Raw genomic sequence first — 23,756 nt, 5'->3', positions numbered from 1 at the left:
AACATGTTCTTAATGGGCTAGTGGAGTCTTCCATGGGGACAGGAAATAAATGTGCAATATTTTGTCTAAATCTCTTCTTTTATAGTATTAGTAGCTGTTGCCTAATGGTTGGGAGTCAATCTTGAAAAGGCTGTACGTAAGTTTAAATTCAATACCATTCCATCGCTTAAGCGCCTCTGAAGCAAGGCACCCCACCTGACATTGCACCAGTTACTGTAACTAATACCCTGTAGCTAAATAACTAGGTCTCCTTGGATAGTGGTAAGTATGATGTAAGTGTTGTATGTCAAAATCTGCGTGCATATCAAAAAAGGTTTCGGATTAATACTTGCAACTCGGTGTCTTGATGGTTGTAAAAAAAATCTGAAGGTAGTAAAAAAAGGTATTAAATGGTAGTAAATTTAACTTCAAGATTGGTGTATAAACCCTGAAGGAATATTGGACGCACATCGCGAGGTGCATTTCCTTGAAAACGACCGATTCGGGGATTTTATACCGACTTCAGGACATGTTTTGGACAAAATAGTTTACTGGCTTGTGTCATCTGGATGTAAAAGGTTGGATTATGGCCGTTTTTTGTGGAATTTTTTTTCTGTGTGTAATAATGAACCCGGAAATGTGAGTCGCGCTGTGTGCGTTGAAGCCGTGTATAGAGAACGGATGGATGAATATTTGTTTTTGTCGGACAAATGTGTTTTTCTCACCCGCTGTGGTAATCACATCTGAAAGTGGTTTATACCGGCGGATTCATGAGAATCTAAGCTTTCCATCGGCGTATTCACCTTATTCAGCTCCGCCCATTTTCCAACGGGCGGGACTTCCTGTTTTGAGTAGCACTTCCGGTAACTCGATCATGCCGGTGTTTACAACTGAGAGAGTGATGTGGGAAGAAACGAAAACCTCTTTAAAAAACAGAAATGGATCAAGTCTGCCGCATCCGCGACTTATTACAGAGTGGAAGGATGACATGAAAAAGTGGCCACAAGTCATGTATGGCGATATTTTTAACTATTTCGTGTTGTCTCTTGGCGTTGAACGCTCGGCTATGAGGAATTATAAGAGCACTGAAGCCTATCAATATTTGCACAGTGGTAAAGTTGGCGCTGTTCTGTTACATCAAGAACGGGAATATACGTTTCTTAAAGCTAATGTCAGCCCGAGTCAGGCTAGTACCTCCACACACATGGCGTGGGTGTTGGTGACAGCTGATGGAGTGGTGGAGACCACGGGATGCTCCTGTATCGCTGGGTTGGGACGGTCCTGCTGTCACACTGCTGCGATATTATGGAAGGTATGTTGATTTGAATAAAACTTTATTTGATTCATGTATATATGATGTGGTTGTGCAAACGGAGGTTGTTATTGTCATTTCTGAAACAGCTCCTGCAGTTGACTGTGTTATTAGCCCTGTCACAAGCTAATGCTAATTCCCTGGAGCAACAAAAAACTGATTCTGACCAAACCGCAGTCATAACAACGTTTCAAAATAGCAGAGAGTATCTTTTTACCTCACTGATGGCATAGCTAGGTCTTTAGTGGAAACTGAACTTTGGTAGAATCGCTGTAGCTGCGCTGACAGTGACCGATGCAAGCTGTGTGTTTACATAGCCATGAGCTGGTCCGCAGCATTCAGATTGAACCTTTCCGTGCTCTAAACAATTCTGAGAGAGAGAAAGCTTCATCTTTCCCCAGTTGTTGTGGCACCCACGGACAGCGCAATTGATGCCAAACATGTTAAAATCGCTTAAAATAACAGTTAAAAGTAGCTACAGTAGCGAGAGGACTCGATGTTGTTGTAGTGCGAAGACGGTCAACCGGAAGTCAATCTCAAAAATGGCGCCGCCCTGCCTCACTTCCTGAATAAGGTGAATAGTGTTTGTATAATCGGGTTTGCAGCCGTCGGACATTCTTGAAATTCCTATGCAAATTAGTAGGTGTACCGCCGGCAGTACACCTACTACGCACTGAAGCGTAAAGGGTTAAAAAGCTCTTTCATTCTTCACTTTTGAGTATTAAATTAGTGCAAGAACAAACGGTATAAGTACTTCTTCTTGCACTTACACAAACATTTAATCAGACACGGTAAAAATAAAATAAGACAGATTTTGTCTGCAGCCCTGGACTCACTAAATAGTGTCCCTGAAAGTGAAACTAACCTTCTGAATGACAGATCCATCAATGTGCTGAATTTAAGACTGAATTTGTGAACACAGTCAGAGTTAAACAAATGGCTTTTAATGGTTTTAATCAAGTCTTGTTCATATAATTTACTTCTCCACATGCAGGCTGCTAGCAACCATGTAGTTAGCATTAACAGAAGCTCAACAGTCAAACTGCATTTCTCTGTATGTGATAAATAGGGATGGGAATTTTGTCTAATTTCCCCACCGACTAGTCTCAAATTTTATAAAGCCAGAAAACCTGCAATTTAGCGGCCGGGGGTGGCGGGGGCCGGTGAACCCGGCGATGGGCTCCGTGGTCGGGTAACTGGGGCAGACAGGGCGTCTCGGTCTCGCCGCTGAGAGCCACAGGGGCAGGACAGGTACAGGGCAGCAGAGCATAAGGCATCCACCATGCATATTTTCAGCGAGTTTCTGCTTGCACAGCCGACAGGCGACTTTGTCATCTGCTGCGTCAAAATACTGCCAAACGGTGCTGATTTTCTTACGCGGAAGCGTCTCCATCTTCCCACTTTACCTTTCCAAACTTTCTTCCCCAAACTCTGTGGCCCTGCTACGTGTGCGTGTGAGGGGAGGGGGAGCAATTCTCTCCCTGGCTGCTCAGCCTGTTTACAAAGAAGCCGCGACGCGAAGAACAAGGTGCATGATGCTTAATGCAGCGTTTAACCGACCAGTAAAATACTAAACGTTTAATAAATGAGTCGGCGGTTAAACGATTAAACGACTAGTCGCGCACATCCCTAGTGATAAACTGCCTGAATGTTTTGACAGACTAACTGTGTTTCTGCTTTCACATGCAAACAACTTGTTACTCTTGTGTCACTGAACATTTTCTGCATCAAGTATAAGTCTTTGTTTTGGGCATTTACTCCTCTTGTTGCACAGAGCTGCAGGTGGGTGACAGAGCTGCTTCGCCCTTCAGGCACAACATGTTCTGTGTGTTGGAACTTCTATAGATGGCTTTCTTTTTTTTACTTTCAAAAGTACCGTTTGCAGAACAGTTGATGTCGGAGCTTATCAATCCTCCGGTATTGAAAAAATTTGCCTCGCAGCTTGTTTAATACAGGGCTCAGTACCCATCCCAACTGAGCTGTCTGCTGCAGAGCTGGACAACTATTGGTTAGTTTGGTGTTAAATAACACCTGGGTCAAATTCTTACTGGCTGGTAAAGCTGGAAGACTGACTAGTTGTGTTGGGGGTTTGAGGATTTCCAGAAGTTCATGTCTTTATAACCCAATAGGTTTTATTTTATGCCTCAAAGTTTACAACCACAAAAAGAAATAAAAATGGATTTCCACCATATAGGTCTGTTAAAGAAAACTATGTTTGCTGAATGACTGCAGGTTTAAAGGCCTGTGACGCTCCTGACAGTCTCCTTACATGTTTTGTAGGACTAGTAATGGGAAGAGCTCAGTGATCAATGCCATGCTGTGTGACAAGGTTCTACCGTCTGGAATAGGACACACCACCAACTGCTTCCTCAGGGTAGAGGGCACGGATGGCAATGAGGCCTTCCTCCTCACAGAAGGCTCTGAGGAGAGGAAGAGCATAAAGGTAAAAAAAAAAAAAATAGTGCTTTGACATGCATACGTGATTGACGGCTCCACTCTGTGGGAGTGGAATATTGCTATGTCTATGAAAACCCAACTGATGGCTGATATTGTCTGTACTTACAGACCGTGAACCAGCTGGCCCATGCTCTCCATCAGGATGAAGACCTGGATGCAGGGAGCCTAGTGTGTGTCATGTGGCCTAAAGCCAAGTGTGCTCTGCTTAGGGATGATCTGGTGCTTTTAGACAGGTTAGATCCACCTTGACACTATGTATCATGTTCAGTCACAGCATTTTAAACCAAGTTGGGAGGGTTGTGTGTTATTGTAGGTATTGTGAAGGTTGCATGGCACAATGTGTTGTAAGATTATTTCATTTTTGTATTTAATTAAACCTGTGTTCTACAAAGTAAGATATTAAGAAAGCAAGAAAAGCACTCAGAGTGCAGTACTCCACCAAGGCTGGTCATTTCCCCATATGGCATTGTCAGAAATGGAACATATTTTTGTAGAAATGCAACATTTTTATTAGTTATTCATGATCAGAATTCCCAGCAAAATAGAATGTGGCAATTTAGTATAGATGTACCCACAAACAAAATGACCTTGCGCTGAGCACAGGTTTGTGTTATGCATGTGTATATTATGTAGGGATACCAAATCGTGTGACCTTAATATGTAGCAGGCGGCAGGAATTGATACCACTCAAACACCCCCACAATTTTATCAACTGTTACTTGTATCATTTCCAATGGATAAGTCGATTTGTAGTACTATCACAATCATGTGATCGTCAGCAGGCAGCTGATGTAATTTTCACTTGTCATAATTACGGTGACACTAACTTGCAATGATACAGAAATCTTTAACAAATCCATGGATCCTGACTCTAAGCTGCATAACTGACAAAATCTAATCCCTTGGTCCTCATTTCTGACCTTCCCTGAAAATTTCATCCAAATCCGGTAGTCCGTTTTTGAGTAATGTTGTGCACAGACAGAATAACAGGATGATACACAGATTGTCACATGACTCTGCTGCGTTCCTTGGTGGAGTTAGATTCCTTCTTACGACAGCCTGGAACATGCCACTTGTCTTGCCTGCAAGCTGCCATCCAGAACTGCAAATAGCTTACTCTACGTCATGTTTTATCCTCCAGCCCAGGTATAGATGTGACTACAGAACTGGACAGTTGGATTGACAAGTTCTGCCTGGATGCGGACGTGTTTGTTCTGGTAGCAAACTCGGAATCAACCCTGATGCAGACGGTGAGATACGACTGCAGTGTGCTTCATCCTGAAGCTGTCAGTCAGCCTCAGAATGGTTCAAATTTGCCTTGCATTCAACTAATACCTTTTTAAATGGTTGCAAATTATTTCTGCAGGAGAAGTCATTTTTTCACAAAGTCAATGAGCGCCTCTCCAGTCCCAACATTTTCATTCTCAACAACCGCTGGGATGCATCTGCCTCAGAGCCTGAATATATGGAAGAGGTTAGTCAGTTTCACGTTGGCAAAACATCTACACCTGTAAACATTTGTTTGTATGATGTATGTATAAACCCCTGTTATATGGCTATTTAGCCATTGTTGCAGGGATGTCTGAAGTTTTGTTTGTGTTTTATCTTAATTTATTGTTTTCCAAGCACCAAAAGCTTCCTCTTAGCTGCTGGGTGTTGCATTTATGTTTTGAATGTCCTTGCCAATGGCAGGCCTCAAAGTTTTGTGGTGGTCGATGGAAATCTTGACTACGCATACCACTTGGCAGCTTTGATTCAAAAATGCGGTATTATCTGTAGATAAGCAAGTTTTCATTAAATGAGGCATTTCGGTGCAGTTTTATGTTTTACCTCTAGGAGGTGCACTAAATTCTGGTCATTTTCAGTCTAAATTTGATTCAAAGATCTCTATGTGAGCAGATATTTAGCACAATAGGAAAGTGAAAAGTGCTCTGTTTATTCAGATGTGAAAGTACAATAAAAATTAAAGCTGCAAGCGGCGTTGAACGAGTCCTCGCACTCTTGCTGGTCGGCAAATCCAAGCATGTCCAACAGGCGGTGCTGCGACCGAGAGTATCTTTCAGTTAATGGATGTGATGAGGGTTGGACTCTGATTACACATGTAAAGTTTCAAACAGTTTAAAGCTTGTAAAGGATAGTTATACAACATTTCCTGTCCATCCAACAGGTGGTGCTGCGACTGAGTGTATTTCAATCAGTGGATGTGATGAGGGTTGGACTCTTGATCACACATGTAAAGTTTCAGGCTGATTTGAACATGTAGAGACTAGTTATACAGCATTTCCTGTCCATCCAACTGGTGGTGCTGCGACTGTATGTTGGCCTATGGATGTGATCAGGATTGGACTGTGATCACATGGAAAGTTTGAGGCATATTGGAGCATGTAGAGGATAGTTACACAGCAGTTGATGTTTCATGGCGAAGGATCAAAATTCTGGAGGCCGCCATGTCCACGCCCTTTGACTTGTGTGGTCACTTTTAATAACATTTGATCATGATGTTGTGTTGTATATACTCATCAAATTTGAGCTCTGTAGGAGCAGTGCCCGAGGAGGAGTTTGTTCTGAAAAAGTATAAAAAAACTGCAAAATCTTTCCAATTAATTCAAAATGGCGGACTTCCTGTTAGATTTAGGGCATAGCTCCAAGAGGCTTTTTTTGTGTGTCCTGATGTGCTCTATATGCCTCCACAATTTTGTGGACCTACACACGTGGACAAAATTGTTGGTACCCCTCAGTTAAAGAAGGAAAAACCCACAATTCTCACTGAAATCACTTGAAACTCACAAAAGTAACAATAAATAAAAATGTATTGAAAATTAAATAATCAAAAACAGCCATTACTTTTGAATTGTTGATTAACATAATTATTTAAAAAAACAAACTAATGAAACAGGCCTGGACAAAAATGATGGTACCTCTATAAAAGATTGAAAACTATTTGACCAGAGTGACATGATTAACTCAGGTGTGTCATTTAATTGACATCACAGGTGTTTCCAAACTCATAATCAGTCAGTCTGCCTATTTAAAGGGAGACAAGTAGTCACCCTGCTGTTTGGTGAAAAGGTGTGTACCACACTGAACATGGACAACAGAAAGCGAAGGAGAGAATTGTCCCAGGACATCCGGAAAAAAACTATAGACAAACATCTTAAAGGTAAAGGCTATAAGACCATCTCTAAACAGCTTGAAGTTCCTGTGACAACAGTGGCTCATATTATTCAGAAGTTCAAGACCCACGGGACAGTAGCCAACCTCCCTGGACGTGGCCGCAAGAGGAAAATTGATGACAAATTGAAGAGACGGATCATTCGAATTGTATCCAAAGAGCCCAGAGCAACCTCCAAAGAAATTAAAGGTGAACTCCAAGGCCAAGGTACATCAGTGTCAGATCGCACCATTCGTCGTTGTTTGAGCCAAAGTGGACTTCATGGGAGACGACCAAGGAGGACACCACTGCTGAAAAAAACTCATAAAAAAGCCAGACTGGAATTTGCAAAAATGCATGTTGACAAGCCACAAAGCTTCTGGGAGAATGTCCTTTGGACAGATGAGACCAAACTGGAGCTTTTTGGTAAGGCACATCAACTCTATGTTCATAGACTCAAAAACCAAGCATACGAAGAAAAGAACACTGTCCCTACGGTGAAACATGGAGGAGGCTCAGTAATGTTTTGGGGCTGCTTTGCTGCATCTGGCACAGGGTGTCTTGAAAGTGTGCAAGGTACGATGAAATCTGAAGACTATCAAGGCATTCTGGAGAGAAATGTGCTGCCTAGTGTCAGAAAGCTTGGTCTCAGTCGCAGGTCATGGGTCTTCCAACAGGACAACGATCCAAAACACACAGCCAAAAACACCCAAGAATGGCTGAGAGAAAAGCGTTGGACTATTCTAAAGTGGCCTTCTATGAGCCCAGATCTGAATCCCATTGAACATATGTGGAAGGAGCTGAAACATGCCATTTGGAGAAGACACCCATCAAACCTGAGACAACTGGAGCTGTTTGCTCATGAGGAGTGGGCCAAAATACCTGTTGACAGCTGCAGAACGCTCATTGACAAATACAGAAATCGTTTAATTGCAGTGATTGCCTCAAAAGGTTGTGCAACAAAATATTAAGTTATGGGTACCATCATTTTTGTCCAGCCCTATTTCATTAGTTTGTTTTTTTAAATAATTATGTTAATCAACAATTCAAAAGTAATGGCTGTTTTTGATTATTTAATTTTCAATAAATTTTTATTTATTGCTACTTTTGTGAGTTTCAAGTGATTTCAGTGAGAATTGTGGGTTTTTCCTTCTTTAACTGAGGGGTAACAACAATTTTGTCCACGTAAGTGAAACATACTGTGGACACCAAGAGTCTAGGACTGAGAGTAGGGACTTTGAATGTTGGAACTGTGACAGGAAGTCATAGGAAGTACTTTGAAGAGTTGATGAATGAGGAAAATGAGAGAGAATGAAGAGTAGAAGAGGTGACTGTTGTGGACCAGGAAGTAGCAAAGATTAGTAAGGATGAAGTGAGGAGGGCATTGAAGAGGATGAAGAGTGGAAAGGCACTTGGTCCTGATGATATACAGTGCCTTGTGAAAGTATTCGGCCCCCTTGAACTTTTCAACCTTTTGCCACATTTCAGGCTTCAAACATAAAGATATAAAATTTTAATTTTTTCTCAAGAATCAACAACAAGTGGGACACAATCTTGAAGTGGAACGGAATTTATTGGATATTTTAAACTTTTTTAACAAATAAAAACCTGAAAAGTGGGGCGTGCAATATTATTTGGCCCCCTTGCATTAATACTTTGTAGCGCCACCTTTTGCTGCAATTACAGCTGCAAGTCGCTTGGGGTATGTCTCTATCAGTTTTGCACATCGAGAGACTGAAATTCTTGCCCATTCTTCCTTGCAAAACAGCTCGAGCTCAGTGAGGTTGGATGGAGAGCGTTTGTGAACAGCAGTCTTCAGCTCTGCCCACAGATTCTCCATTGGATTCAGGTCTGGACATTGACTTGGCCATTCTAACACCTGGATACGTTTATTTGTGAACCATTCCATTGTAGATTTGGCTTTATGTTTTGGATCATTGTCCTGTTGGAAGATAAATCTCCGTCCCAGTCTCAGGTCTTTTGCAGACTCCAACAGGTTTTCTTCCAGAATGCTCCTGTATTTGGCTCCATTCATCTTCCCATCAATTTTAACCATCTTCCCTGTCCCTGCTGAAGAAAAGCAGGCCCAAACCATGAGGCTGCCACCACCATGTTTGACAGTGGGGATGGTGTGTTCAGGGTGATGAGCTGTGTTGCTTTTACGCCAAACATATCGTTTTGCATTGTGGCCAAAAAGTTCAATTTTGGTTTCATCTGACCAGAGCACCTTCTTCCATATGTTTGGTGTGTCTCTCAAGTGGCTTGTGGCAAACTTCAAACGAGACTTTTTATGGATATCTTTGAGAAATGGCTTTCTTCTTGCCACTCTTCCATAAAGGCCAGATTTGTGCAGTGTACGAATGATTGTTGTCCTATGGACAGACTCTCCCACCTCAGCTGTAGATCTCTGCAGTTCATCCAGAGTGATCATGGGCCTCTTGGCTGCATCTCTGATCAGTCTTCTCCTTGTTTGAGGTGAAAGTTTAGAGGGACGGCCGGGTCTTGGTAGATTTGCAGTGGTCTGATACTCCTTCCATTTCAATATGATTGCTTGCACAGAGCTCCTTGAGATGTTTAAAGCTTGGGAAATCTTTTTGTATCCAAATCCGGCTTTAAACTTCTCCACAACAGTATCTCGGACCTGCCTGGTGTGTTCCTTGGTCTTCATGATGCTCTCTGCACTTTAAACAGAACCCTGATACTATCACAGAGCAGGTGCATTTATACGGAGACTTGATTACACACAGGTGGATTCTATTTATCATCATCAGTCATTTAGGATAACATTGGCTCATTCAGAGATCCTCACTGAACTTCTGGAGTGAGTTTGCTGCACTGAAAGTAAAGGGGCCGAATAATATTGCACACCCCACTTTTCAGTTTTTTACTTGTTAAAGTATAAAATATCCAATAAATTTCATTCCACTTCAGGATTGTGTCCCAATTGTTGTTGATTCTTGACAAAAAATTAAAATTTTATATCTTTGTTTGAAGCCTGAAATGTGGCAAAAGGTTGAAAAGTTCAAGGGGGCCGAATAGTGCATGGCACTGTACCTGTGGAGGTATGGAAGTGTCTTGGAGAGGTAGCAGTAGAGTTTCTGACTGGGTTGTTCAACAGGATCTTGGACAGTGAGAAGATGCCCGAGGAATGGAGGAGAAGTGTGCTGGTGCCCATCTTTAAGAACAAGGGAGATGTGCAGAGTTGTGGCAACTACAGAGGAATAAAGCTGATGAGCCACACGATGAAGCTATGGGAAAGTGTAGTTGAAGCTAGGCTAAGGGCAGAGGTGAGTAGCAGTATGGTTTCATGCCAAGAAAGAGTACAACAGATGCAATATTTGCTTTGAGGATGTTGATAGAGAAGTACAGAGAAGGTCAGAAGGAGCTGCATTGTGTCTTTGTAGATCTGGAGAATGCTGTAAGACAGTGGTGAGGTGTGCTGTAGGTGTGACAGGAGTTCAAGGTGTAGATGGGACAACATCAGGGATCAGCTCTGAGCCCCTTCTTGTTTGCTATGGTGATGAACAGGATGATAGACGAGGTTAGACGGGAGTCTCCATGGACTATGATGTTTGCAGATGACATTGTGATCTGTAGTGAGAGCAGGGAACAGGTGGAGGAGAAGCTAGAGGCGTGGAGGTTTGCCCTGGAAAGGAGAGGAATGAAGGTTAGCCGCAGCAAGACGGAGTATCTGTGTGTGAATGAGAGGCACCCAAGTGGAAGAGTGAGGTTACAGGGAGAAGAGATCAAGAAGGTGGAGGAGTACTTAGGGTCAACAGTTCAGAGGAATGGAGAGTGTGGAAAAGAGGTGAAGAAGCATGTACAGGCAGGCTGGAACGGCTGGAGAAAAGCGTCAGGTCTGATAGAAGAGTTTCAGCTAAAATGAAAGGATAGGTTTACAAAACTGTGGTGAGACCAGCCATGTTGTTTGGTCTGGAGACAGTGTCCCTTAGGAAAAGATGGGAGGTGGAGCTGGAGGTAGCAGAACTGAAGATGCCGAGGTTCTCTTTGGGAGTGACCAGGATGGATAGGATCAGGAATGAGTACATCAGAGGGACAGCACATGTTAGAGGCTTTGGAGATAAAGTCAGAGAGGCCAGACTGAGATGGTTTGGACATGTCCAGAGGAGAGAGAGTGAATATATTGGCAGAAGGATGTTGAGTTTCCCACTGCCAGGCAGGAGGCCTGGAGGAAGACCAAAGAGGAGGTTTATGGATGTGGTTAAGGAGGACATGAAGGTAGTTGGTGTGAGAGAAGAAGATGCAGCAGACAGGGTTAGATGGAGGCAACTGATTCGCTGTGGCGACCCCTGAAGGGAAAAGCCGAAAGGAAAAGAAGAAGAAGGTGAAACATACTTTGGGGGCTGTTTGTTAAAAATACTGTAGGGGGTACTATAGCACTTGCAGTGCTGAGATGCATGCGGTGTCTTTTCTTTGACCAACTGTGATGTGTGTGGTGATTTTGGTGAGGTTGTAAGTATTGTAACCTGTCAAAAAGCACTTTGTTTATCAGATCAACAATGGGTTGCCACGGCAACAGTGTTGTATGAAACAAAAATTATCTCACTGTGGCACGGTCATGGCATGACGACTCAGTGGACCAATTTTCAGAATTATATAACAGTTTTGGGCAATGGGATGTGTAAATGTAATGCCTAAATGTCCTGTTACCAATTGGTGGCGCTATGACTATTTCCAAATTTGAGTGTGGATGTCTTCAGACTGGTCCTGGTGTCCAGCACATGAAGTTTGGTGCAGATAAGATCTTTTGCAGCTGAGATATGAGCACTTCAATTTTCATGGCGAAAAATCAAACTTTGCCGTGCCGCCACAGATGCCTTTTTATGACGTCACTATTTTTTCTGTGATTCATCATCAATGTGTTCAGGCTTATGTCACCACATCTGAGGTGAATCTGAGCAACAGGCTAAGAATAGTACATGAAAGTGTAAAAAAATGTCAAATTCTTGATACCACAAGGTGGCGCTGTGACTGAATAAATGTTGCTATGTGGATGTCATCAGGGCAGGTCTCTGATCATACATGTAAAGTTTCATTCAGATTGGAGCATGTTCATGAGAGTTAGACAGCATTTCCTGTTTCATGGCAAAGGATCAAATTTCTACAGGCTGCCACGACCACACCCTTTGACTATGGAGGAAGATTTTAATAACTTTTGCTCAGGAAGGCCTCATGTATGTACTGGCCAAATTTCAGGTCTGTTAGACATACCCCCTAGGAGGAGTTTATCACAGTTTTTTTTTTATTATTTTTTTTATTTTTTTATTTTTTTACAGTTAATGCATGATGGCGCACTTCCTGTTGGGTTTAGAGCATGGCTGTAATTGGCTTTTTTGTGTTTCCTGATGTGCTGCATATGCCTCCCAAATTTTGTAGCTCTAGACCAGAGGTCGGCAACCTGCGGCTCCGGAGCCGCATGCGGCTCTTTCAGCCCTCTGTTGTGGCTCCCCTAGATGGCAAAAGTCGAAACTCAGCATACAGAGGGTGATGTGGGTCAGTTAAAATGACCCTTGCCTTCTGAATGGCTCTTACTTGATAAACATTGTCAAGCTACTGCAAGCTAGTGCCAGTGATTTATTTATTTTTTTCTTTTTCTTCCCTGAGCAAAGTTTGACAATGCTTCCCAGCCAATTTTTATTAGTGATGCTAAGGTTCCCATACCAGCAAATCACTGCAAAATTTAGAACTGACTCAATAAAAGATGAATAAAACATTTTTAAAAGTGAACTGTCAACATTGAAATCTCTCAGCTTCCTTAAAAAAAAATCGGTCTCTGGTTGGCTTTTATGCAGATATAATCCATGTTGACCTCAAGAGTCAGTTTGTCATCCAAGATGGTACCCAAATACTTGTACTGGCTTACAATCTCCACAGCTGTACCATGAATAAATGGCAATGGAGTTAATTATCAGGGCTTCCAAGTGGGTCGGAGGTGGAGAGAGATGGCAGAATGGAATGCCTCTTTTGCCAGTTAGAGCTTATATGGATCATATGATAACTACAACAGTATCATGTACAAAGAGGTTGTTAGATAGAATAAATAGGTACCTCAAATGGGCCAGTATGAGGATCAATCCTAGGAAATCGAAGAGTATTTCGATACACAGAGCAGAGGGAAAGTAAGTGATAAGTTTTCCATATATGGTAAGGAAATTCCTATCATTAGGGAGAAGTCAGTGAAGGGCTTAGGAAAGTGGTATAATGATAATGTAGGGCTGGGTCCGAATATTTGGTCGTGACGGTGGTATCCGGATATTAATTTTGAGATACCCCCCCAGCCCCGATGATGTCACGCGAACAGTATTTGTCTCGCCGACGTGTCCTCCCTTAACCCCTTAAGCTTCAGTGTACCGCCGGCGGTACACCTACTAATTTGCATAGGAATTTCAAGAATGTCCGACGGGTGCAAACGCGATTATACAAACACTATACGCCGATGGAAAGCTTAGATTCTCATGAATCCGCCGGTATAAACCACTTTCAGATGCGATTACCACAGCGGGTGAGAAAAACACATTTGTCCGACAAAAACAAATATTCATCCATCCGTTCTCTATACACGGCTTCAACGCACACAGCGCGACTCACATTTCCGGGTTTATTATTACACACACAAAAAAAGATTCCACAAAAAACGGCCATAATCCAACCTTTTGCATCCAGATGACACAAGCCAGTAAACTATTTTGTCCAAAACATGTCCTGAAGTCGGTATAAAATCCCCGAATCGGTCGTTTTCAAGGAAATGCACCTCCCGATGCGCGTCCAATATTCCCCGTATTTTTCGTAATTTTTTTATTTAAAAATAGAATATTAGCGATTTTTTTTTTTTTTTTTTTTTTGTACTGAAAACGGCTGGAATTGACTGAAGCTTAAAGGGTTAATATTCCCCTCATCTCGTGCGGACCGCCCACCCCCCCACTCGGATGTTAAGAACCGAGCCGAATGTTCGGGTTCGTCCTCAGTTTACTTACGGCGTCTGACGTTATGAATCGAAGCGAAATTAATCATTTCAGTTTTCTCTGCTGCTCTTAATTTATATGCTAAATGATAGTGATCAGCTAAAATACTGAATTATACCAGACTGAGGCACTGTGTCCTTTGCTCACATCCATTGCTGACACTTGTATCAAGAGAGGAGGTGATTCTCCCCCCCCCCCCCCCCCCCACCCACCCACCCAACTGCATAGATCTTTGCAATTAATTTTCATTGAAGTGCTTTCTTGTTCTCTCAGGTCCGCAGGCAGCATAAGGATCGCTGCACCAATTTTCTGGTGGATGAGTTGGGTTTGGTTGACCGAGCCCAGGCCAGTGACCGCATCTTCTTTGTATCTGCCAAGGAAGTACTCCAGGCTCGAATGCAAAAGGCTCAAGGAATGCCAGAAGCAGGTACAGATGGGGATCAGTGTAGAGTTTGACAGAACTCCTATGGTCTGGAATAATCATGAAACTGGTTTTAAAATGTAAAACCACAAAAAATTTTAAAATGTTTTTGAAAAAGGGTTAAGATGTACACTAATCAGCTAAAACATTCTTCTTGTGCTGCCAGAACAGCACTGACTTGTCGAGTCATGGACATGGCACCTGGGTGGGTGTCCTAGGAAGTCTGACACTGGGACTTGAGCAGTAGATCCTTTAGGTCTTGTATGTTGTTGATTGGCGCCTCTGTGGATTGGCCTTGTTTTTGCTGATCCTGACTTGATACTAGATCAGATTGGGATCTGGGGAGGCCAGATCAACTCCTTAAGCTCTTTTTAGAAAACCTCAAGTTGTTTCTGAGCAGTATTTGAAATGTGGGTGCATATTATGCTGGGACAGGCTCTCTTGTTGTGTGGTGTTGGATTAGACAATATTGGATTTAGCTTTTTTGTCATTAATTCACATAGTAAATCCATATCACTTCCTGCAACTTAAAGCTTGTTAAGCCACTAGCAATAGTTTATCTTGATGACATCTCGTTTCAGGTGGTGCTCTGGCAGAGGGATTTCAAGCCAGAATGTTTGAATTCCAGAATTTTGAGAGGCGGTTTGAGGTAAGGTCGTCATATGTGCAACAACTAGGAATAAAATTTTAAATGATCTTTGCAAGTTGCTAAATTCAAATACACAAACATTTTTAAATGCATTTATCAGTTGAGCTTACTTTTATGGTCATGCTATTTGTCGCTGTGACTACAATAATACTTTACATCTGACTTATGCACCTCAGTCATTTCTTAGACTTCAACACTGATTGCAGGTGAGCATTTTTCCCCTGCTTCAGTGTATTCATAAATAGCTTTGCTTAACATATTCTGGGAATGCTCCACCGATCTGGACACAAGTGACACAGATGACTTGACTAAGATGGCAAACAAACATATTTCCCGACAACTTCTAGTCTTTTTCTAAAAAATGAATATCAACTTGTGTAATTTAGGCCTGATTTGACTTTTATTTCAATTTATTTTCAGTTCTGTACAGTTCTAATTGTTTAATGGCAAATTCATAAGTTAAGGCATTTCAGTACACTTTACATAGTTGGATTCAGACTTTAAGAAAATACCCTTCTAGCCCTAACTTTTAAGTAACCTTTTATATATTATTTATTGTGTAAAGTAATTAGATGATTGAGATACCAAATTATTTCAGTAGGAATGTATATATCCCCTCTTTTTCATGAGTTGATGTTTGGATTATCTGCTATGTGGTTGCCACATTTAGGAGTGTATCTCACAATCAGCCGTGAAGACAAAATTTGAGCAACACACAGTCAGGGCCAAGCAGATCTCTGAAGCCTTGCGCCGCATCATGGACTCTGTGCACATTGCTGCTCAAGAGCAGAGGTGAGTCTGACATTAAAAGCGTTAAGAGTTTTACTTCTTCTCGGTCTTTTTCAAATATGTAGACCTAGTCCAGAATTGTGGAATTTTTCTTTTGCCTCATGACTTTTTGTATGGGTATGTATGTGCATCTATCTCTATCCACATTCAGTGATGGGATGCCTGGAAAAATAATTCATAATTAATTTTCATTGTGATAAAGCCACTTTCTGCATTTTGCATTGAAATGGTGCTGGTTTTGTGTGGTATACTCCAGTACACCAACAATAGATCAGCATATACCACTACTAAATTCTCCAATTTAATGGTGGGTGTGTGTGTGTGTGTGCGCGCACAGAGTCTACTGCCTTGAGACCAAAGAGGACCGTCAAGACCGATTGGAGTTTATAGACAAGCAGTTGGACCTGTTAACCATGGACTGTAAGGCTAAAATTAAGAAGATTACTGAGGAAGTGGAGAGACAGGTAAACGCCAGTGTAGCATCACAACATATCGGTGTAACAGGCCAGATTAAACAGTAGCCGTATACCCCAGTTTGTACCCGGGTATACTTTGGCTTAGGTCAGTTTATACCTCGAGGGGGCTAAAACAGCCTAGCCCAGAATATGCCCTTCGTGGCTGAAATGCATCCCATGTAATGTGAGACTACATCAATCAAATTAATTTTATCTTAATTTAAGCACAAATCAATTAAATTAAATCAAACATTTTAGACAAAATACTGAGATATTATGCTGATGTACTGGTTTATTTATGAAACGCAAATCAAGCCATTCTAAATTTAAGCACAATACGAATAGCCTAGCCACGCTAGACAACCCACGGCTACAAATTTAATTCTCTGCCAGGGTCGGTCTAGTTACCCTCGGTAAGCCTCGAGGTTGGGTGCTCCTAAAACTGGCCGACGAATCACCATGAAGTGTAGAGTCAGAAGGCGGGCGTAACTAAGTGACGACAGAGGCACGACGATTCTGACAGAAACAACCGGAAACAACTAGCCTAGCCGCGCTAGACAACCCACAGCAACAAATTTAATTCTCTGCCAGGGTCGACAACAAAAACGACAACAGTCGTTGAGCTCCATTAGCACCGACTCTGAATAATCTTTCTGTTATCATGTCTGTAATATACTTGAGCTTCACCCATTGACTGTATACACACGTGGACAAAATTGTTGGTACCCCTCAGTTAAAGAAGGAAAAACCCACAATTCTCACTGAAATCACTTGAAACTCACAAAAGTAACAATAAATAAAAATTTATTGAAAATTGAATAATCAAAAACAGCCATTACTTTTGAATTGTTGATTAACATAATTATTTAAAAAAACAAACTAATGAAACAGGCCTGGACAAAAATGATGGTACCTCTATAAAAGATTGAAAACTATTTGACCAGAGTGACATGATTAACTCAGGTGTGTCATTTAATTGACATCACAGGTGTTTCCAAACTCATAATCAGTCAGTCTGCCTATTTAAAGGGAGACAAGTAGTCACCCTGCTGTTTGGTGAAAAGGTGTGTACCACACTGAACATGGACAACAGAAAGCGAAGGAGAGAATTGTCCCAGGACATCCGAAAAAAAAATGATAGACAAACATCTTAAAGGTAAAGGCTATAAGACCATCTCTAAACAGCTTGAAGTTCCTGTGACAACAGTGGCTCATATTATTCAGAAGTTCAAGACCCACGGGACAGTAGCCAACCTCCCTGGACGTGGCCGCAAGAGGAAAATTGATGACAAATTGAAGAGACGGATCCTTCGAATTGTATCCAAAGAGCCCAGAGCAACCTCCAAAGAAATTAAAGGTGAACTCCAAGGCCAAGGTACATCAGTGTCAGATCGCACCATTCGTCGTTGTTTGAGCCAAAGTGGACTTCATGGGAGACGACCAAGGAGGACACCACTGCTGAAAAAAACTCATAAAAAAGCCAGACTGGAATTTGCAAAAATGCATGTTGACAAGCCACAAAGCTTCTGGGAGAATGTCCTTTGGACAGATGAGACCAAACTGGAGCTTTTTGGTAAGGCACATCAACTCTATGTTCATAGACTCAAAAACCAAGCATACGAAGAAAAGAACACTGTCCCTACGGTGAAACATGGAGGAGGCTCAGTAATGTTTTGGGGCTGCTTTGCTGCATCTGGCACAGGGTGTCTTGAAAGTGTGCAAGGTACGATGAAATCTGAAGACTATCAAGGCATTCTGGAGAGAAATGTGCTGGCTAGTGTCAGAAAGCTTGGTCTCAGTCGCAGGTCATGGGTCTTCCAACAGGACAACGATCCAAAACACACAGCCAAAAACACCCAAGAATGGCTGAGAGAAAAGTGTTGGACTATTCTAAAGTGGCCTTCTATGAGCCCAGATCTGAATCCCATTGAACATATGTGGAAGGAGCTGAAACATGCCATTTGGAGAAGACACCCATCAAACCTGAGACAACTGGAGCTGTTTGCTCATGAGGAGTGGGCCAAAATACCTGTTGACAGCTGCAGAACGCTCATTGACAAATACAGAAATCGTTTAATTGCAGTGATTGCCTCAAAAGGTTGTGCAACAAAATATTAAGTTATGGGTACCATCATTTTTGTCCAGCCCTCTTTCATTAGTTTGTTTTTTTTAATAATTATGTTAATCAACAATTCAAAAGTAATGGCTGATTTTGATTATTTAATTTTCAATAAATTTTTATTTATTGTTACTTTTGTGAGTTTCAAGTGATTTCAGTGAGAATTGTGGGTTTTTCCTTCTTTAACTGAGGGGTACCAACAATTTTGTCCACGTGTGTAAATAAGGCTTCACTGAACTCCTGCATCCTCTGATTTCCGGCACTCTAGAAACTACGTCAGCCTATTCGTTGCGCTGATTGGTTGTATACCTACCCAATTGCTGCAGAGTGATTTGAAAGACAACCTTTTAGCCCACCTCCCTCCCTGTCGAGAGTTCCTAGACCCTTGCGTCTTCAGACCTGGGTCTAGCGTGGCTAGGCTACAATACAAAGGTAATATAAATAGATATTGTACTGAAATCAGTTATACAGTAACAATTGAAATTAACAACATCCATATACTTTGGCCAGGGGTTTAATCTGGCTTGTTGCACCAGTTCTACTGAACTTGCCTTCTCAGCTGCAGCTGTTCTTTCTTAAATCAGTGGTGATTTATGAAGCAACAGACTGGTGAAATGTAATGACTTATCCTCTTACAAATGAAACCTAAAAAAGGCATGTCAAATAACAACCCAAATATTTTAAGATTATTTTCAAGTTCAGCATGTGTCACAAAAGAAGTGTAACAGACGCTAATGCTCTTTGCTCATGTCCAGGTGTCTAATGCCATGGCAGAAGAGATCAGAAAGCTCCATGTACTGGTGGATGATTTCCACATGGACTTTCATCCATCACTAGTGGTGCTCAAGGTTTACAAGAATGTGAGTTGAACCTTTATATATTCAACAAAATTGTTAATTTAAGTTTAATTGGACAGGCCAAAATACATGCAAGGATACACTCTGTGAACCTCAGGGAAGCATGCAAAGTTTCCTGCCTTTTTCTATCTGCCACTTCGGGTACCCCTGTCAAAATTCCCCAACCAATGAGAATGCCAGCCATGATGTTGATTCATTAAATCATCAGTCTCCTTGCAGGACTGCTCTCTTTATCTCTTTCAGTGTCCCATGTGGGCAGTTACTCTATGGGCAGTTAAACATCCTGAAAAAACGTGGCAGAGCATTGTTTCACTACACTCCAGCAGCCCTACTCCGATGGTTAACACATATACAGTATTCATTTCTTAAAGTTGCCATCTACAAAAGACATATTTTAAGTTTTTATATGAAAATAATTACAGTAGCAAAAAATGTTCTTACAAGGATTTCTAATTGCCTTGATTTTTACTTTATTATAATTGACTGTAAAATGTGACAATGTTCACCAAATAGACAAACACAATCTGTTTAACCTATTAATACACACATAATTATACTCTTGTGTGTCTTATTTAAGTTGCCTGTGCTTTATAAAGCTTTCTTTTTTGAGCCCTTAAAACAAATAAATGGATACAAGTACAAAGATAAAAACCCATAAACACCGACTTAACTGCTGAATAACAGTCCTTGACAGTCAACAAGTTGCCCAAAAAATAAACATACAAGAATACAAAGAGGCCTTATGACACAACCAGATACAAGATCCAGTGGACATTCAAACCACAGAGGAAATGTGATAGCAGTAGTACAAATGAGACGGAGGGATTTTGCTTTGAGTAGACATATACATCACACTCTGTCCACCTTACTGGCATAAACCAATGTGTAACAGTTTATATTGGCTGTATAACTGCTCAGTCTCTGCATACATTATTGCAGTTTAGAGTCTTTTAATGCTTTAGGTGTGTGTTGTTTTTGTTTTTTTTGCGGTTTGTGATGGATATCCTATGTTAGTTATGGTTTAGTTATTTAGTAATTTCAACTCAGCAGTTTTGTGGCCATACATGTAAGGAAACTCCAATACTTTAACTTTTTTGTTGTTCGTTCTAGGAACTCCATCGGCACATAGAGGAGGGTCTGGGAAAGAACATGTCAGAGAGGTGCTCTACCTCTATCACTAATGCCCTGCAAGCCACACAGACCGACATGATTGGTAACACTTGTGTTGTTTACAACCTCCCACAAAAATCTACCTGTCCACTGTTCTCACTGCACAGGCTCCTGTCCATTTTAAAGTGCTATGGGAATAATGCCACAGGCTTCACTATCAAGGTTGACTGTAGCATGTAGATTTGTGACTTAAGACTTTTACTTTACTTTTTATATGTAATCCTTTTCTTAGTGAAAACTCCTGTGTAACAGCATTTTATATCAATGACATCTATGCTGAAGTCTCACTGAATATATTATCTTCATCCACAAAGACATACTGAAGTCTTTGCTGTCCATGTGTGTGTGCAGATGGTCTGAAACCTCTATTGCCCAGCCCGGTCAGAGAGCAGGTGGACAAACTTGTTCCTCGTCAGTGCTTCAGCCTTAGCTATGACTTGGCCTGTGACAAACTTTGCAGTGACTTTCAGGAGGACATCAGCTTCCATTTCTCTCTGGGCTGGACCATGCTGGTCAACCGCTTCCTGGGGCCCAAGAACTCGCGGCGGGCCCTCATGGGCTACAATGACCAGGTAACGCCTCCAAAAATGTATAGTCTCCTTCCAGACCTGTCAGTTCATCAGTTTTGAGTCAGTGAAATATTTAGAGAGCATATTTGCTCCAAAGGCTCAAATTCTATGTGCAAATTGAACAGTAGTAGGCAAATTTGAAAAGGAAACAAAGGACTTTTACTCCTGTTGTAGCTGAGGTGCTGTGGCTTCGGAACGGTGTCAAAGTAAAGGTAGTGGTTTATGCAGTCTTTAGATCTTGTGGAGAACCTGCTGGTCAAAGATCAGTGTTCCTTGACATCGTGATAATCAAGCATTTAATTTGACTTTATAGAGGGTCAGACTCATTCCCTTGTGAGGTTATTTGGGACATGACATACAAAATAGATTCAAAACTTTGTGGGGTTTATGCATGAACATAATCATTTTTCTGTTAAACTGTGTTTCTGTGAGGTTTGTACAATATCATTTTTAAGTTGATTCAACATACTTTTCTAATTGATCAAGCATATTTTTAAATTGCTTGTTTAAATTTAGACTGTCTGTAACCCTCTGAACCAGGCTTTGCACTCTGCACTATTATTAGCTGTTGTCTCCCCACAGGTTCCTCGGCCCATGGCCTTGACTCCAGTCAGCACGAGCATGCCTCCATTTCCACAAAGCTCCATGACCCAGGAAGAGCTTATGGTGTCCATGGTGACAGGTCTTGCTTCACTTACCTCCCGCACTTCCATGGGCGTCCTTGTGGTTGGTGGTGTGGTGAGCATACAAACACAAACTGCACACCAGACAAGTCTTAATTATTAACATTTCATTGACATCTGAAGGTCTTATGGTCAAAGTCGATGAGTAAAAGGGCAAAAGGTGAGATTTAACAGCTTTGACGGTAGCTAGTAAGTGGACCTAGAATTATGGTTTAGTTTAGGTATTTGCTGATCTAATGGCTGACTTTTGTTGAATTGAGTTTCGACTGTGGGGGCCTATATTTTTAGTTTAGCAAATGTTTCACCAGGGCCTGTTAATTTTACACAGGAGCAAGTAGCCTTCAGTTCAACTTAGAATTAATGCAATTAATTTAAGGTGATACAAATTTTGAATCGGTTTGCATTAAAGTGATATTGCACAGGAGCATATTCACTTTTATTGTATACTGTATATTAACAGCTGCCAAAGTGTTTTTTTCAACCCATTTTCGCATTTTGCTTCATTCTACATCCTGACTGAAACTCTTCAAACAATCTGTTTCTGTACAGATAATCACAATTGGCTTGAAAAAACATTTTCAAGAATTTTAGAAATAAAAGGGAGGTTGGAAATGGATCTGTAGTTGGCTAGAACACCAGAGCAGGCTTTTTGAATATTGTTGTTTTTTTGTTTTTTTGTTTGTTTGTTTTTTGTTTTTTTCTAAATTTTATATTTGTAATCGTTTTCTTAGTGAAAAGTTTATTTTTTGCGAGCAACTTTAAAAGCTCGCAGTATGTAGCCTGTTGATAAAGAGAAGTTGATTACATTAATTCCTGCAGTGTTAATTAATGGAAAGATGTCCTTGAACAATCTAGTGGGGATGGGGTCTAAACAAACATGTTGCTGGTTTAGAAGAATTGACTACAGTCCCTGACAAGTCTTGTCGCATAAGGATATAGTAACCTTAAATGGCATATAACTTTATTTCTAATCAATCAGTTCTCACAAAAAATGGTTCATTTTAATGTCAAGGTCTTTCACATTAATAACTTGGTGCAAATTGACCCCGTCATAAAGTGTCCTGATGTTCACGTCTTGGTAAAGCCCATGACATCTGTTTTTGCAAGGACAAAAGTCTTGTCATGTCTTTAAATGATTCAACCAATCACAGATTAGAAGTTCACCTGTGACAAATACTGTAACTGTAACATTCTCAGGTGTGTATAAAAAGGGACACAAGACCTTCATGTGAAGCCCAACCTGACCCCGACAGCATGCCAAAGATCCAACCACAGACTAAAGTGCTGATCAGCAAGACCCTGAAGACCAAGTCTGCTGCTGAGGTGGTAGACGGCTTTAATGTATCTAAATGTCAAGTAGAGAGGATAACAAAAAGATCTGAAGAAACTGGTGACGTTTATGACAAACCCAGGTCAGGCAGACACCTGTTGGAGAAGAGCATTTGTTGCTTCGACAGTCCAGGGTCAGCCCTTTTTCAACTGCAACAGAGTTACACGTGAACTGGTCGCCAGAAATCCCTGTATTTACAAGAACAGTTTGTCAAATTCTCTCGCGCAGTGTTCTCCATAGTCAAATTAGTGCATAGAAACCAGCATTAAACAGAAGACAACAAAAAAAATGTGTTGCATTTGTCAAGGTTCACAGCTTGCAGGAAGGATGGACAATGGAAAGTGGCAGAAGATTGCTGCCCATTACATCCCAAACTATAAGAGAGGGCAGATTCTGCAGCAGAATGGCATTCCTTCTCATACTTCAGCCTCCACATCAAAGTTCCTGAAAGCAAAGAAGGTCCAGGAGCTCCAGGATTGGCCAGCTCAGTCACCAGACATGAACATTATTGAGCATGTCTGGGGTAAAATGAAGGAGAAGGCTTGGAAGGTGAAACCGAAGAATCTTGATGTACTCTGGGGGCCCTGCAAGACTGTTTTCTTTGCTATTTAAGATGACTTTATCAATAAGTTATTTGAGTCATTGATGAGACGTATGGATGCAGTCCTCTAAGCTCTGGAAGTCATACTCAATATTAATTATTTTTTGCAAGACACCATGACTTAATGTTTTGATGTTTTTATAACATATTTGTGTATTCAGAATAAATTATATGTATAATTTCAACATTATATTTGTATGCGACAAGCCTTTTGTCCAAGCAAAATCGGAC

General features: G+C 41.3%; 1 protein-coding gene across 2 annotated transcripts in view; it reads left to right on the top strand.

Annotated features, from left to right (window-relative positions):
• Positions 1 to 23,756, top strand: part of mfn2 (mitofusin 2) — a 42,137-nt gene that overhangs the window by 15,392 nt on the left and 2,989 nt on the right. For both annotated transcript variants that reach the window (XM_051949360.1, XM_051949359.1), the window contains 12 exons: positions 3,572 to 3,734; positions 3,857 to 3,981; positions 4,890 to 4,998; positions 5,115 to 5,222; positions 14,156 to 14,309; positions 14,885 to 14,952; positions 15,623 to 15,744; positions 16,079 to 16,205; positions 19,071 to 19,175; positions 20,283 to 20,385; positions 20,694 to 20,914; positions 21,494 to 21,649. In XM_051949360.1, coding sequence (XP_051805320.1) covers positions 3,572 to 3,734; positions 3,857 to 3,981; positions 4,890 to 4,998; positions 5,115 to 5,222; positions 14,156 to 14,309; positions 14,885 to 14,952; positions 15,623 to 15,744; positions 16,079 to 16,205; positions 19,071 to 19,175; positions 20,283 to 20,385; positions 20,694 to 20,914; positions 21,494 to 21,649 — 1,561 coding nt within the window. The remainder of the gene's footprint in view (positions 1 to 3,571; positions 3,735 to 3,856; positions 3,982 to 4,889; positions 4,999 to 5,114; positions 5,223 to 14,155; positions 14,310 to 14,884; positions 14,953 to 15,622; positions 15,745 to 16,078; positions 16,206 to 19,070; positions 19,176 to 20,282; positions 20,386 to 20,693; positions 20,915 to 21,493; positions 21,650 to 23,756) is intronic.

The sequence above is a fragment of the Acanthochromis polyacanthus genome, chromosome 6, assembly GCF_021347895.1.
Source record: "Acanthochromis polyacanthus isolate Apoly-LR-REF ecotype Palm Island chromosome 6, KAUST_Apoly_ChrSc, whole genome shotgun sequence".
NCBI lineage: Eukaryota > Metazoa > Chordata > Actinopteri > Pomacentridae > Acanthochromis > Acanthochromis polyacanthus.
The sequence above is the reverse complement of the archived record's forward strand: the minus strand, read 5'-3'. Positions and strand labels throughout refer to the sequence as shown.